This window comes from Saccopteryx leptura, chromosome 13 (genome assembly GCF_036850995.1).
Source record: "Saccopteryx leptura isolate mSacLep1 chromosome 13, mSacLep1_pri_phased_curated, whole genome shotgun sequence".
In the NCBI taxonomy this organism is placed as follows: Eukaryota; Metazoa; Chordata; class Mammalia; order Chiroptera; family Emballonuridae; genus Saccopteryx; species Saccopteryx leptura.
In genome coordinates this window covers 56,655,172-56,670,855 of record NC_089515.1, presented here as the reverse complement: position 1 = coordinate 56,670,855, position 15,684 = coordinate 56,655,172, and the positions used below count along the sequence as shown (strand labels likewise).

General features: G+C 51.7%; 1 protein-coding gene across 5 annotated transcripts in view; it reads right to left on the bottom strand.

Annotated features, from left to right (window-relative positions):
• The window catches only part of TRPM1 (transient receptor potential cation channel subfamily M member 1), an 81,816-nt gene that overhangs the window by 50,378 nt on the left and 15,754 nt on the right, over positions 1 to 15,684 (bottom strand). For all 5 annotated transcript variants that reach the window (XM_066354975.1, XM_066354976.1, XM_066354979.1 and 2 more), the window contains exons 2-7: positions 10,859 to 10,938; positions 8,758 to 8,953; positions 6,077 to 6,290; positions 4,917 to 5,041; positions 3,183 to 3,354; positions 407 to 581 (exon numbers count right to left, since the gene is read on the bottom strand). In XM_066354975.1, coding sequence (XP_066211072.1) covers positions 407 to 581; positions 3,183 to 3,354; positions 4,917 to 5,041; positions 6,077 to 6,290; positions 8,758 to 8,953; positions 10,859 to 10,938 — 962 coding nt within the window. The remainder of the gene's footprint in view (positions 1 to 406; positions 582 to 3,182; positions 3,355 to 4,916; positions 5,042 to 6,076; positions 6,291 to 8,757; positions 8,954 to 10,858; positions 10,939 to 15,684) is intronic.

The following is a 15,684-nucleotide window of genomic DNA, read 5'->3' as shown; positions in this document are numbered from 1 at the left end:
TGCTTTTCCATCCCTCCCTCTTCCCCTTCTCTCTTTCTCTCTCTCTTCCCCTCCTGCAGCCAGTGGCTTGATCAGTCTGAGCGTGTCAGCCTTAGGCACTAAAAAGAGCTCAGTACTTGAGCATCGGCCCAAAACGGGGTTGCCAGGTGGATCCCGATCAGGGTGCATGTGGGAGTCTGCCTCACTATATCTCTTCCTCTCACCTACAGAAAGAAGAAGGAGGAGGAGGAGAAGGAGGAGGAGGAGGAGGGGGAGGAGGAGGAGGAGGAGGAGAAAAAAGAAGAGGAAGAAGAATCTAGTCAATCTTCCTTATTGAACACTTTGGGAGTGGGTAAGGTTTCCTTCTCAGCCTCTCGGGAAGGCAGCGGAAACCCCTCCGCCCTCTGAAATATGTCAGAAATCCTACCCTCCTTCCTCACAGTACTTGTGCGCAAAGGACAGGATGTCTGAGGCGCGCCCGCTTCCATCACACACCACCACGGGGACCGGCGGCTCTTCTCGGAGGTACTCCAGGACGATGGAGAAGACATTGGGGCCCCCTTCCACCACGAGGCCCACGACCGGCACTCCCTGGCCCAGTCCTGAAACACACACACACACCACCGCCGTCCTCAGACTGATACCCCCGCTTTCATTTCCCACGTTGCAACCTTGGCTGTGCCCGGCGGGTGGGTGTGCCTGGCGGGTGGGTGTGCCTGGCGGGGCAGACATTCACCAGGAGACGTGAAGGCTGTGGTTCCTGTTCTTTTACTCAAACCCCGTTCGGTGGCCTTTATTGAAAAAAAAAAAGGGGGCGTCTAAAAGTCATGACCTTTCTGAATCATGGGGTTCAGCTCCACAGAGAACTCACCTGGCCTACGGGCTACTTCAAGGTGAGATGTGAGAGACATTGGGAGAGTCTCTTTGCTAAACAAACAAACAAACAAACCTCCTTTGTGGCCCTGACTCAGGGTCTGACATCTCAGCCCTGGACGGCTGTCCCCCAGAGACTGACTCAGAGAAAGGGGACCTGGACCAGCACGAGGAGAGCTCAGTCCAGTGCCTGGCCTCTCACGTATCAGCCGTGTGACACCGTGAGCCTCAGGGGACCGTCTGCCAAGGGTGAACCATCATCACCATGCTTCCTTTATCTCCTCACGGGGCAATGAATAAAAAATAGAGAAGAAGCTGTTTGGCTAGCCGAGGACTCTGTAAACTTCCAGGGGCCTGGGAACGGGGTGTGTTGGGGCACTGGTGCTGCCTCCAGTGTCTGGGGCAGGCAGTGAGTTACAGGGACCACCACGGAGCCTGTCCGTCAATCCTGTGTTCCCAGAGTCCTCCCTCCGTCTCTACCAGAAAACAGGGCTCCCCAGGGGCCAGATAACACTGGCAGCGGAACCAGCAGAGTGGGCTTTGGGGAGCAGGAGGCAGCAGGAGAACCCACAGAACCTGAGGTTCCGGAGAAGAGAGACAGTAACAGTGAAAGAGTGGCACAAACAGATTCGCCTCATTCGCAGTCTTCCCCCAAACTGGCCACGATGTGATGTTCTGAGCATCTTTCTCTAGATGCCCCGGGAGTTGGTTGCTGAAACATCAGCCGACGCCCTGTTGGAGACGTGTGCTTGGTCTCACGGTTCTGAGGGCCCTCGGAAGAAGTCTGCTGGCACGGGTTGGGACAGCTGAAGAACTGTTCGAGTGGGGGGAGTTTGGACTTCCCGGTTTGCCTCCATGATGCATTTCTACGGACAGGAATGTCTCGATATTTTTAAAGAATTCTGATCAGAACCAGCTCAGTGAAGCCCAAGCCAGCCAATGTGCCTTGAAGGATCGGCTTTGTGTGAATAAGAGAAATGGGGGGGGGGGGTGGACCAAGACGAGGCGGACCCCTGCCTTTGAGGTCGCCAACCCGAGCAAGGCTTAGCAGTTTTCCATCTCCAGGGCGACGGTGGCCCGAATCACCTTCTTGTCTAGCAACAAGAGCGCGCTTAATTCTTCGTGGCTTTAGGCTGGACTCCCCCGAAGCTCCACGCTGTGAGGGGTCACCACTGGGCATCCCTTTGCTGTCCCCTGCCCCACTCAGAGCCCCAGGCAAAGGATGACAAAGGGAAGCCCACCAGTCACACGGGGCCGGCCAGGTGACGCTGGGCGGTGTGAAGCCAACAAGTCCAGGACAACCGAAACACGAGAACAAAAAGAAATTCAGCCGCCAGCCGGTTTACCCGCAGCCTCCCGATTCTTGGGAGTCCACAGACTTCTCATAGAAAGCTACCTCCGCCCTCACCACAGTGGGTCCCCACAGTCCCTTCAAGTACGCTTCGTCACGAGAGTTTCTCGGGCTGCCTCTCGCCCACCGAAATCTTACCGGTTGTGGTAAACACAACACACTCTCTGAGATTGCTCTGTAGACGATTGTTGCATAGTAGGAGGCGCTGGGGTCAGAGCACATCCCAAGAAGCGACAGCAGTTCCTACCATCTTACCAGGTCACTATTGTCATTTTATCCCCGGGGCAGTGACCCTCTCCGGGGGTCTCCCCACTTTGGCCCGTCTTGGTCTAGGTAGGTGACAGACCAGAGCCAAAGATATTCAATTACAAATTATTATTATTATTTTTTGGATCGAGTTTAGTGAGACAGAGAGAAGAAGGGGGAGAGGGAAGCATTCGTGTGTTGTTCCACTTATTTACGCGTCCACTGGTGGCTTCCCGTGTGTGCCCCGACCAGGGATCAAACCCGCCACCTTGCTGATCGTCGGGATGACGCGCTCCAACCAACGGAGCTAACCGGCCAGGGCTCAAGAGATTCAATTTAATGATCACCCAACTCTCAGTTGATGGTGGAAACCATACTATACCTTTGAGAAATGTCTTTTGTTTAAACATTAAAATAATAATAATGATGATAATAATAATAATAATAATAATAATAATAACTGGGGTAATCCCAGGGAACAAGAACCATCCAGCAACAGGCGGTAGGCAGCACCATCACCATGGCAACCGCAGCAGAGCTGTCTCTGACGTCCACCCTCCTTGTGACCGTGGGGCAAAAACTCGTGAGGGAGTTCAACCAGCGCACTTTGTAGATGGCCAAGGGAAAGGGTCAAGGCAGGTTGCCTCCCACGGAGTCAAGGTCCAGGTTCTGACCAGCCTGGGGCAGCTCCCCGCCCACTTACCCCCACCCCACGGCCACCGCCGGGACTCACGCGTGTTGATCTTCTGCAGAGAGATGTGCTTTTCCAGCTGCCTCCGCAGCTTGACCTCAGCCCCATATTTGCCCAGGGTGCCGTTGTCGGCCAGGATAAAGTGTGTGTGGCAATTGTTGAGCACGGAGAGCTTGCTGAGGGGGTTGGACATGGTCTGGTACACCCGCATCACCTGCCAACACGCACAGCACAAACCAGAGCTGCAGCAGCAGGTGGATGGATGTCCACGGGGCAGGGACAGGCACAGACGCAGCCGCGGCCTCGTCTAACTGTGCGCGCCAAACTAGGGTCCCTGTCTTGTCCTCTCTGATGAAGGCTTTCTTTCAAATGTGCAAATGTCTATGCTGAATTAGAAAAGAGTAAATTAGCCTGACCAGGTGGTGGCGAGGTTGATAGAGCATCAACATGGTACGCTGAGGACCCAGGTTAGAAACCCTGAGGTCATTGGCTTGAGCCCAAAGGTCGCTGGCTTGAAGCTCAAGGTCTCTCGCATGAATCCAAGGTCACTGGCTTGAGCAAGGGGTCACTGGCTCAGCTGGAACCCCCTGGTCAAGGCACATATGAGAAAGCAATCAATGAACAAACAAGGTACACCTGGCCAGGCGGTGGCAGACTGGGATGCGGAATGACCCAGGTTCGAGACCCCGAGGTCGCCAGCTTGAGCGCGGGCTCATCTGGTTTGAGCAAAGCTCACCAGCTTGGACCCAAGGTCGCTGGCTTGAGCAAGGGGTTACTCGGTCTGCTGTAGCCCCACAGTCAAGGCACATATGAGAAAGCAATCAATGAACAACTAAGAAGTCGCAATGCGCAACGAAAAACTAATGATTGATGCTTCTCATCTCTCTCCGTTCCTGTCTGTCTGTCCCTATCTATCGCTCTCTCTGACTCTCTCTCTTTGTCTCTGTAAAAAATAAAAATAAAATAAAAAATAAATAAAAAAAACACAAGGTGCTGCAACTATGAGTTGATGCTTCTCATCTCTCTCCCTTTCTATCTGTCCCTGTCTATCTGCTTCTCTCTCTCTCTCTCTCTCAAATAAATAAATAAATAAATAAGAAAATAGTAAATTATTTTCGATAACGGCAACCTAGCTGCGGTACTCCTGGGCATTGATGGCAGAGAAAGAAAAACTCACATTAACCCCAAATCCTGCATATAAATGCTTGCAGGCAGACATATTTGTAATGGCCAACCAGAAAGCACCCAGATGCACCACAGCCAACAAACGGTGAAGCGGACCGAGTCCCCTCCGTGCTCAGCGGTAAAAAGGACCCAATGGGTGATAACCCCCGAACAACTGGGGTCTCCGGAGCGTTATTGTGGAGCGCAAAAGCAAGCCCGCCAAGGTTACAGACGGCACGATCCCATTTACCGAACATTCTTGAAACGCTAAAGAATGGTCGGTGAGGGCAGATGGGTGGTACCAGGAGTCGGGGAAGGAGTGTGGGTGGGAGGGCATTAGGGGTAAATGTTCAAGGGCAACTTGGGTGGTGGAAGTCCCAGGGATGGTGGAGCTGCCCCTCTGTGTCTCGACCACATCCACGTCAATATCCTAGTGGCACCTGCTCCTGGGCCGTTGTTTGGCCAGACGTCACCATTGTAGGAAGGAGACAGGGGACGTGGGACTCCTCTCTTTCTTATTTCTTATACCTAGAGGTGAATCAACAATGACCTCGAAACAAAGAATTTGATTTTTTTAAAAAATTTGCCAACGTCTGGGGAGGAAACACTTACGTCCTTGCCAATCAGGTCTTCCTTGTTCTCCACGATGCCCCAGGGGGCGATGCCGATGGCGCACACCCGGCCTCTGGACTTGGAGGAGTGATCTTTCAGGGCGTCCCCTACGTGGCTGATGACACCTGCGAGTGGCCGGAAGTCACATGGTTAGGCTCCTCCCCTTCCATCGTGTCACTCATGATGAAGCGAGGAGTCCCTTCTCTGAGCCACTCCATTCCCTATGGGACAGGGTTGAGACGGAATAATCTTCGCCATGAAAGAAATGTTCTCTAGAAGTCTGAGTTTGTAGTAACCGGTCACCCTGCGTTGGCTCTTAGCAAAGGGAAGACGGATACAAAAACCAAACCTATGGTGCAGGGACTTGCGTTATGGAAACCACTGGGGTCTGTTTGGCCGTCTCTCCCTGCCTTTAGCTAATGCTGACAGCCATACCACCTGGCGTGTCCCTCTGCCTCTCCCTGGCTCAGTTTTCTCTCCTACTTGCTGGAGAAAAGATTGTCAAGAGCATCAATGAGAACGAGGCTTGTGCTGGGCTCATTCCAGGGAGTGGTGCATAGAGTAGGGGCTGGAAATGTCGATCATCATCATCACTACCACATCTAAATTAAAAAAAAAAAAAAAACAAAAGCAAGCTACTGAGCCTGACCAGGCGGTGGTGCAGTGGACAGAGCATCTTCCTGGGATGCTGAGGACACAGGTTGGAAACCCCAAAGTTGCCGGCTTGAGCACAGGGTCTCTGGCTTGAGTGTGGGGTCATAGACATGACCCCATACCATGGTCATTGGCTTGAAACTCAAGGTCGCTGGTTTAAGCTCAAGGTTGCTGGCTTGAGCAAGGGGTCATTGGATCGGCTGGAGCCTCCTACTCAAGGCACATATGAGAAAGCAATCAATGAGCAACTAAGCTGCTGCAATGAAGAACTGATGCTTCTCATCTCTTCTCTCCCTTCCTGCCTGTCTGTCTCTATCTGTCCCTCTCTCTGTGTCTCTCTCTGTCTCTCTTGCTAAAAAAACAAAAACAAAACAAACTACGGAATGAAGGACTTTGCTGCGGTCACGAATACAATCAGGACACCCTACATTCCGTGTTTGGACCTTAATTCTTCGAAAGCTCCTTGGGAGCCGTGTGTAACAGCAAGAGGAAGGCTCTGCTCTTACCAGTGCTCATGCCCCCCGTGAAGATCCAGGCCCCGGTGGTCATGGCCGCCTTGATCAGCCCTTTCCCAAAGACCTGCTTCAGCTTGGGCTGCAGCTCGAAGTTCTGGAGGCCTCCGTGGACGGATATCAAGAGCTTGGGGAGCTCCAGCTGCCAGTCCTTCACCATGAGGTGGAGCAGCAAGTCCGGCTTGGTGTCGTAGGCGACACGGATATACTGCGAGAGGGCACGGGAAGGGTGGTCAGCGCCCACTCGGGACCTGCCTCCTCTGTTACAAGGCACATGGAGGGCAGTAGCAAGAGCTGACTCTCTCTCTCTCTCTCTCTCTCTCTCTCTCTCCCTCTCCCTCTCCCTCTCCCTCTCCCTCTCCCTCTCCCTCTCTCTCCCTCCAGTTCTGGGACCTCTAGTTGAGCCTGCAGCCGAGTGATGGAAGGAAACTCTAGAACAGGGGTCCCCAAACTACGGCCCACGGGCCACATGCGGCCCCCTGAGGCCATTTTTCCGGCCCCCGCCGCACTTCCGGAAGGGGCACCTCTTTCATTGGTGGTCAGTGAGAGGATCATAGTTCCCATTGAAATACTGGTTAGTTTGTTGATTTAAATTTACTTGTTCTTTATTTTAAATATTGTATTTGTTCCTGTTTTTTTTTCTTTTTACTTTAAAATAAGATATGTGCAGTATGCATAGGGATTTGTTCATAGTTTTTTTTATAGTCCGGCCCTCCAACGGTCTGAGGGACAGTGAACTGGCCCCCTGTGTAAAAAGTTTGGGGACCCTGCTCTAGAATGATTTCCAGAGTTAGCAAGTCAAAAAAGGCTGCCCAGTTCCATTTGAATTTTAGATGCAACACACACACACACACACACACACACACACACACACACACACACGCTTCACTCTAAGCAGGCTGCGCACTCTATTTAGAACCTATTTCTACTAAAACATCATCCGCCGTTTATCTGACATTCAGATACAAACTGGGTGTCTGTCTGTCCGTGACCTGGCAACTCCAATCCGGAAGAATGCAACTCCAGAGCTGTCTCAGACAGAACAGGGGCCCGAGAGGGCGGACAGGATGTTGTCGAGGGAGTGGCCCACTGTCCCACATGGAGTGGGTGGTGGGGCGTGGGGCTCCCCGGCCAGCCTTCAGACTTGACCTTCCCCTCAAGGTGAAGAGGAAGTTCTTCTTCACGGCCTTGGCCCCTACAAGCTGCTTCTTTGTGCCCGTGACCCTGGACGTCGAGGGGCCATTCCAGAGGCCCCCTGAGCAGTGGTATTTGGAATGCAGCCGAATATTATTTGAACAAGGATGTTCGGCCAGTGAAATAAAGCAAGATTGAAAAAACTAAAAGGTCTGACTTGGGCATGTGGGAGTCCTATTCAGAGTTGGCTGAAAAGGATCACAGGGCGGACTCCTCTCCTCCCTGGCTGGCCCTCCCGTTCACGGCAAATGAGAAAGTTCGTGGCCTCCTTGGCTAGCTAAATGCAGGCCAGGGAGGCTGTGGGGGGACTTGAGAGGGAAGTTGGTCCAGACACTCCTAACTCATTGAAGCAGGGCTGATGATCCAGTTATGAAAAAACAAAAATAAAATAAAATAAAACCAGCACAGACCCCCTCCCCCCCCCAAAAAAAACCAAAATAAACACCGCAATTTCCCTCTCGTTACTGAAGATGGAATGATGCGTGAGGTTGCAGAGTTGGGCTAAAGCATGACCCAAGGGTCTATAACGTTGGAATGGCTTTAAAGGATGCTACGTTCTTTGTAACAGGGCTCTATTTCTAAATCCCGTGGCTCCCGGCACGAGGAAGTCCAGGGTTCAATTCTTGGTCAGGACACACAGGAGAAGTGACCATCTGCTTATCCACCCCTCCCCCTTCTCTCTCTCTCTCTCTCTTTCTCCCTCTCTCCTCCTCCCGCAGACATGCTCAAATGGTTTGAGCAAGTTGCTCCCTGGGGTGGTTAGGATGGCTCCATGGCCCCACCTCAGGCCACTGAAATAGCTCGGTTGCCGAGCAACAGAGCAGCGACCCCAGATGGGGAGAGCATTGCCCCCTAGTGGGCTTGCCAGGTGGATCCCGGTCGGGGCACATGTGGGAGTCTATCTCTCAGCCTCCTCACTTCTCACTTAATTAAAAAAAAAAAACCGCCTGACCAGGCGGTGGCGCAGTGGATAGAGCGTCGGACTGGGATGCAGAGGACCCAGGTTCGAGACCCCGAGGTCGCCAGCTTGAGCGCAGGCTCATCTGGTTTGAGCAAAAGCCCACCAGCTTGAACCCAATGTCACTGGCTCCAGCAAGGGGTTACTCGGTCTGCTGAAGGCCTACGGTCAAGGCACATATGAGAAAGCAATCAATGAACAACTAAGGTGTTGCAATGCGCAATGGAAAACTGATGATTGATGCTTCTCATCTCTCTCCGTTCCTGTCTGTCTGTCCCTGTCTATCCCTCTCTCTGACTCACTCCCTGTCTCTGTAAAAAAATAAAATTAAAATTAAAAAAAAAAAACCAATATTTTTTTTAATTGAAAAAAAATCCTGTGGTTAAAATGCTGAGCATGCAGATACAGCTCTTGTCTTTGCTGTGAAGTATCCAGGAGGGGCGAGCCACAACCCTGGGAGCAGACCCAGGCGCCCACCATCTGGGGGTCCGGGAGGCGGGACCTCTGACAGGGCCCCTCTTACCATGGCTTTATTGGAGTATCCGCCACCCTGGAACTCAAGGGTCCCGTAGGAATCCGTTGGGTAGCTCTGGGTGTGCTTGCCGACAGACCACTTCTCGGGCTGAGCATCCACCTCTTTATTCTCTTCCTCGTTTTTGCCGGATGTCACACTGGGCAGAGGGGTAAGATGCTGGTTGGTCAGCTGGCCACAGCAACACCTGAAGACAAAGGCAAAACAGAGGCTCTCGGTAGCAGTTTTCTCCTTAACATGAGAGCAGCACCTGGACAGGGGCCAACTAACGCCTTATTCACCGTTGTTGGGGACAGGACCCCATGAGGATGGCCTTTTCCAGATAATCAGTGCATCTCTATTCCCATTGCAAGCTCACTAGAGGGCTGCCTTTCCTTATTGGAAGAATGCATATTCTGTTGTAGGGCGTAGTGTTCTGTCAGCTTTTACGAGGTCTAATAGATTTATAGTGTTGTTCAAGTCAACTGTTCCCTCTTTGAACTTCTGTTCAGGTGTGCTAGCCATTATTGAAAGTGAGGAATTAAAGTTTGCAATTATTATTATTATTATTATTTTTAATAGAATATTTTTTTGTGACAGAGACAGAGAGAGGGACAGACAGACAGGAAGGGAGAGAGATGAGAAGCATCAATCATCATTTTTTCGTTGGGACTCCTTAGTTGTTCATTGATTGCTTTCTCATATGTGCCTTGACTGGCGAGGGGGGGGGGTGGCTACAGCAGACTGAGTAACGCCTTGCTCAAGCCAGTGACCTTGGGCTCAAGCTGGTGAGCCTTGCTCAAACCAGATGAGCCTGCGCTCAAGCTGGCAACCTCAGGGTCTCGAACCTGGGTCCTTCATGTCTCAGTCTGATGCTCTATCCACTACGCCAGTGCCTAGTCAGGTTATTATTTTAAAATTTTTAAATTGATGTCAGAGAGAGAGAGAGAGAGAGAGAGAGAGAGAGAAGCATCAACCCACCATTCCACTTAGTTGTTCATTTAGTTGTGTGCTCATTGACTGCTTCTCACATATGCCCTGACCGGGGTCGAAATTGTGATCTCTTAGGCATGGGGTCAATGCTTTATACTGAGCAACCCGGCCAGGGGAGATTCCAACAATTATTGTTGATTGTCCCTCCTTTATTTCTTCCGGTTTCTGCTTCATGCTCTCTGGTGCTCTGTTGCTAGGTGCATGTATGTTTATGGTTGCTATACCTTCCTGATGGATTGACCTGATTAGCATGATAAAATGTCCCTCTTTATCTCTAGTAACATTTTATTTCCTGTTTGTTTTTTTATTTTTATTTTTTTTTTGTATTTTTCTGAAGCTGGAAACGGGGAGAGACAGTCAGACAGACTCCCGCATGCGCCCGACCGGGATCCACCCGGCAGGCCCACCAGGGGGCGATGCTCTGCCTATCGGGGCGTCGCTCTGCCGAGACCAGAGCCACTCTAGCGCCTGGGACAGAGGCCAAGGAGCCATCCCCAGCGCCCGGGCCATCTTTGCTCCAATGGAGCCTTGGCTGCAGGAGGGGAAGAGAGAGACAGAGAGGAAGGGGGGGGTGGAGAAGCAAATGGGTGCTTCTCCTATGTGCCCTGGCCGGGAATCGAACCCGGGTCCCCCGCACGCCAGGCCGACGCTCTACCGCTGAGCCAACCGGCCAGGGCCCAGAGCCAACCCTTTTGAAACATCACAAAAAGTTTCTTTCCCCTACATCCGCTCTTTCCTGCGGTGGATGCTCCTTTCCTCCGAACGCCGTCGTGACACTAACAAAGTCGTCCGAGAAATGTGTCTAAAAAAGCCCTCAGCTCCCTGATCTCACTAAGACCAAGGAGAACTCTTGTCGGCCCATCTGTGTCTGAGAGGTCACATTCGGGGGAGTGTTGGAGATGGTTAGATAGTAGCCCTTTCTTGAGCCTGTTTGCATCTTAACAGAGGAACTCCAGGTCCACGTGGCTCCCCAGCTAATGAGTCGTGTAGGGAATAGACTCGGGCCGTCCTTCTGGGTTCTTCTCCCCCTCCCACCAACGCTTAGGAGACTAGACCAGTGCTGGCCACTGGTGGGCAAGTGTGGGTGTGGGTCACGCCTTCCTGAGGCCTTCCGACTTACCTGTTCGGGTCTTTGGAGCTGGGAATGACCAAGATACATTCCCGTTTGCAGAAGGTTTTTTCCACCCACGCTTTCTGTCCCTGGAAGAGAAGGGAGCGGACATTAGACCCCTGCCGTCTGCCAAGCTGCCATCGGAGTCCATTCTCTCACTTCTGTGAAATGCATATGCCCCTTACAGGAGGTCTACCTGGCCGCCCCTCCCCACCCAGCTGGGCAGCAGCGCTGATCTGAGGCTGCCTTGTCTTGTTTCCACAGATGCCACCTCCTCGGAGAGTGGCAGCCACCACCCAGTGTCACAGAGACCCTTTCCATCCCCAACAAGGTCACGTCAAAGACCGATACCACTTTTTCCCGCTCCGCAGAGAGACAGGGCCCCAGTACCACCCATGCAGAGATGGTCCGAGCTGGGTGTCCTTCCTTCTGGAAGAACCTGTGAGCCCCACCCAACCCGAGCTCCAGGGGAGACCTCAGGGTCCGCTGGCCTCTGGGAATAACAGGAGTGACTCTACTTCAAAACCTGTCCCCAGCAGGGTGTGGCCGGGGGCCTTCAAAAAGCAACACCGTCCACTCTTCTCTACAAATAATTTAACAAACGGCAGCAATCAGCCCAGAGGAGAAAACGCAGAACTCCAAGGCTCCGAGGTCCCCGTCCAGCCCTCCTCACACGGAATGTTTTAGCAATCAGTGCGAAAGACTAAAACTGCATGTTCTGTCTGGGAAGAAAATGGTGCTTCCCTTTTGGCCTGCCCTTCCTTGTTTCCCAGAGAAGCTGGGAGAGCAGCACCCTTTTCTATTGGCGGCGGGGGGAGGGGGGGGGATCCCATCAAGTTCAAAGTATTTTGGACTATATGCCTTTGACCCCAGACCACAAGAACTCTAAATGAATAATACTGAACTCCATGAGGCTACTTTCTCACAGAGTCATGGGACAGTCATGCTGGACCTCCTCTCTGTGCCCCCCAGGACTGACCAAAAGGATCAGTATCTTGTCGATAATGAAGGGAGCTGGGGTTCCCACTGTGGAAGACAGGACGTTACCGACGAGGTAAGCCAGAGAGGTTAGAACGAATCCCCACAGCGTGGAGCTGAAAATGCAGTGATCTGTAGGAAACTCATGGTTGGTAAGACATAGAGATAGATATAGAAACAAATATAGATGTGTGTGTTCTCTCTCTCTACACACACACACACACACACACACACAGTATATACAACATATTACCTCAGTTATCGACTGCTTAGCATAACTAATTGTCACAAAACTAAGTGGTTGGAGACAACTAACATTTATTTATTGTCTCCCAGTTTCTGTGGACCGGAAATTGGAGCTGGCTTAGCTGGGTGCTCCTGACTCGGGGTGTCTGGCGAGGGTCCGATCCCACGAGAGGTGGGGGGCTGGGGTCGCCTCAGAAGAAAGGTTAAGGGTACGGCTCACTTCCAAGCTGTCTGAGACCCGAGGAGCAAAGGACAGGGAGGAGGAGGACAGGGGCAGGGTGGCAGGAGCCCCCAGGGTCCCTCTGCCGGCCACCCTGTGTCCAGCAGGGGCTGGCCACTCCAGGCTGTGCAGAAAAGTCAGAGAGCACTGGGGCGGAAAACCATGGGAGCTGAGGCTGCCAGACCTTTCAGCGAGGGGGTGGGGGTAAGCGGGAGGGTAAAGAAAGGAATACAAAGGAACGTCCGCTACAAGCACGACAAGTTCATCTCCGTACAGTCTGGGCGGCGGTCACCCACCAGCTCATCGTCCTGTTATTCTGCGGGCTCTTATGTAGGTTAAGACCGAAGGGCACGAGGAAGTGGAGCCACCAGCGTCCAGCCCCGGGAGAGGCGTGTCTTGTGACCGGGGGAGGGGGGAGGGGGGCTGAGCCGTGGTCACGAGGCGTCGGGGAATCTGACATTCTGGACCAAGTCCACATGGGTGGGGATGACTCTGCACTGTGGGGTGCAGCAGGGGGGGCACAGAGGGACAGGCTTGAAAAGGCAAGGGCTGGCCTGGGGTGACAGGGGGGACCAGACAAAAGGGCCGGGGCGGGGACAGCTGTGGCCTCGGGAAGTGGCTTCCCAACAGAAGGGTTGGTCTCTCTTCTGGGAAAGTCTGTTTGCTCAGAGGCCTTGTTCCCTGGGCCAAAATTAACAGTGAAATAACTGCGGACCCAGTTTAGCCAAAAGAAACCTCCCGTCTCCTCTGTCTATTTCGAGCAGACGCCCCTGCGTGTGGCCCACACGTGGACCTAGTTTGACCCTCTCCTACGGAGACTCTCTGCTATTATCCACGAGGAGGGAGGGAGGGAGGGCGTGGGTGGGAACCGTGACTTCGGGCTCCCCTGGCAGGCCCCTCAGGATGGGGAACTCTGGCTGAGAAATCCCCGGCGGCTGCAGGTGGCAGTGGTCCCCACATGCCTGGACCTGACCTTGCCTGCTGTCTGCTATGACCACCTGCAGGCTGGGGCAGCCCCCAAGAGCCTGCAAACTCTCCCTTCTGCAGAATCACAGCACCTGCCCACCCAAGCCCTGCACAAACCACCCACCTGCAGGTGCACAGAGAAGTGAAACCCACAGCAGTGCCCCCTCCACCACTTGGGAGGCCCTGGCCTCCCTGTTCAGTAGCCCATTTCTGGACGGTGGCTAAAGGTCTCAGGGAGACTTCATCCCAGACAGACCCTGCCTCTCTGACTCACATAGAAAAAAAGGACAGAGAACCCAGTCTGAGGGTAACTGTGTGGCTGCCCTTCGCAATTATAAAATGATCATGGGGTTTTTTTTGGCCTGGCCGGATAGCTTGGTTGGTTAGAGTGTCGTCCCAATACAGTGTGGTGCCTTGAGATACGAGCAGACCAACATACTTTTTTTAAGACACAAGCTGCGACTCGGTCCATATTTTTGTTCGAGATCTTAGCAGAATTCCGAGATACGAGTCGTGATTCGGGAAGCGGCCGCTAGTGGGCGCGTTGGCGCACGGGTCCAGCGTCGGCAGCCCAGCACCAGCATCTCGTTCTGTCTCACATGTTACCTGCAGAATCAAGTCGAATCTCGTGCGCTGTACTCGTTCTTGCATCATTTTTGCATATTTTACTAACTTTTTCTGTGTGCTGTCATGGGGCCGAAGAAAGTGAGTGTAAAGGACAGGGATGAGAAGAAGAAGAGAATGATGTCGAAAGAAGTAAAGCAAGAAATAATAGAAAAACATGAGCGTGGTGTACGAGTGATTGAACTGGCAAGGCCGTACGACCGCAATACATCTACAATTTGTACCATCCTTAAACAAAAGGATGCCATCAAAAGCTCAAATCCAGTGAAAGGAACTATAATTCTGTCCCAATTAAGGACAAATATCCATGAAGAAGTGGAGAAGCTTCTGCTGGTGTGGGTGAAAGAGAAAGAGCTGGCAGGAGATACAGTGACAGAGACTGTAGTATGTGGAAAGGCACGTATTATTTACGGCGACTTAAGAAGAAAGAACCGTCAACCTCAAAAGAGGCAGCAGAAGATACCTTTATGGCAAGTCACGGCTGGTTTGAAAATTTCAAGAAGAGATCTGGCATCCACTCGGTGGTGAGGCATGGTGAAGCTGTGAGTGCTGACGTTAAGGCAGCTGAGGAGTGCATCGCATGTTTTGCTGCGCTTATTGCAAAGGAAGGCTACATCCCCCAACAAATGTTCAACTGTGATGAAACCATTGTTTTGGAAAAAAATGCCCCGGAGGACTTTCATCACTGCATAGGAGAAGAAGCTGCCAGGCCATAAACTCATGAAGAACCGTCTGACCCTTGCATTGTGAGCAAATGCTAGTTGTGACTGTAAAGTAAAGCCACTGCTAGTATATCATTTCAAAAATCCTCGAGCCTTTAAGACTCACAAGATTCTTAAAGAAAAACTGCAGGTTATGTGGCGCGCCAATGCTAGGGCATGGGTTATGCGGCAGTTTTTTATTGAATGAGTAAATCTTGTCTTTGGTCCTGCAGTGAAGAAATATCTTCAAGAAAATAAACTCCCGATGAAAGCATTACTAATCCTTGATAATGCTCCAGCCCACCCACCTGGCCTTGAAGATGACATTCTCGATGAATTCAAATTCGTGAAAGTCCACTACCTCCCATCCAACACGACTTCAATCTTGCAACCTATGGATCAGCAGGTCATTTCCAACTTTAAAAAGCTTTACACAAAGCACTTGTTCCACCACTGGTTTGAGGTGACTGAGAATACAAATCTAACCCTTTGAGAATTTTGGAAAGATCACTACAACATGGTGATATGTTTACACATTATTGACTTGGCATGACAAGAGGTTACAAGAAGAACCTTGAGCTTGGCATGGAAAAAGTTATGGCGTGATGTTGTTGCAGACAGGGACTTCGAAGGATTCAAACCAGAGACTGAGACCGAGGTTGAAGCGTTGGAGGAGATTGTGTCCTTCAGAAATTCGATGGGTCTGGAGGTAGATGAGGGTGATGTAAACGAGCTTGTCGAGGAACATGAGGAGGAACTCTCAACTGAGGAGTTGAAGGAGCTACAGATGATGCAACATACGGAGCTTCTGCAAGAGATTAGTAGTGAGGAGGAGGTAGAGTCGGAGGAAGTGATTTCTACAAGTGAAATTAAAGACATGCTGGCAATGTGGGAGAAGCTTTCAAGTTTCATTGAAAAGAAACACCCAGAAAAAGTTTCAACTGGTCGTGCTTCAGCACTTTTTTAGTGACACTTGTTTGTCACATTTCCGTAACATTTTAAAAGGCAGGCAAAAGCAAACCTCTTTGGATAGACTTTTATTCAAAAGTCCTGCAAGTGAAAGTGCAGCCCAAAAGGCAAAAACAGGTGATGATTAAATG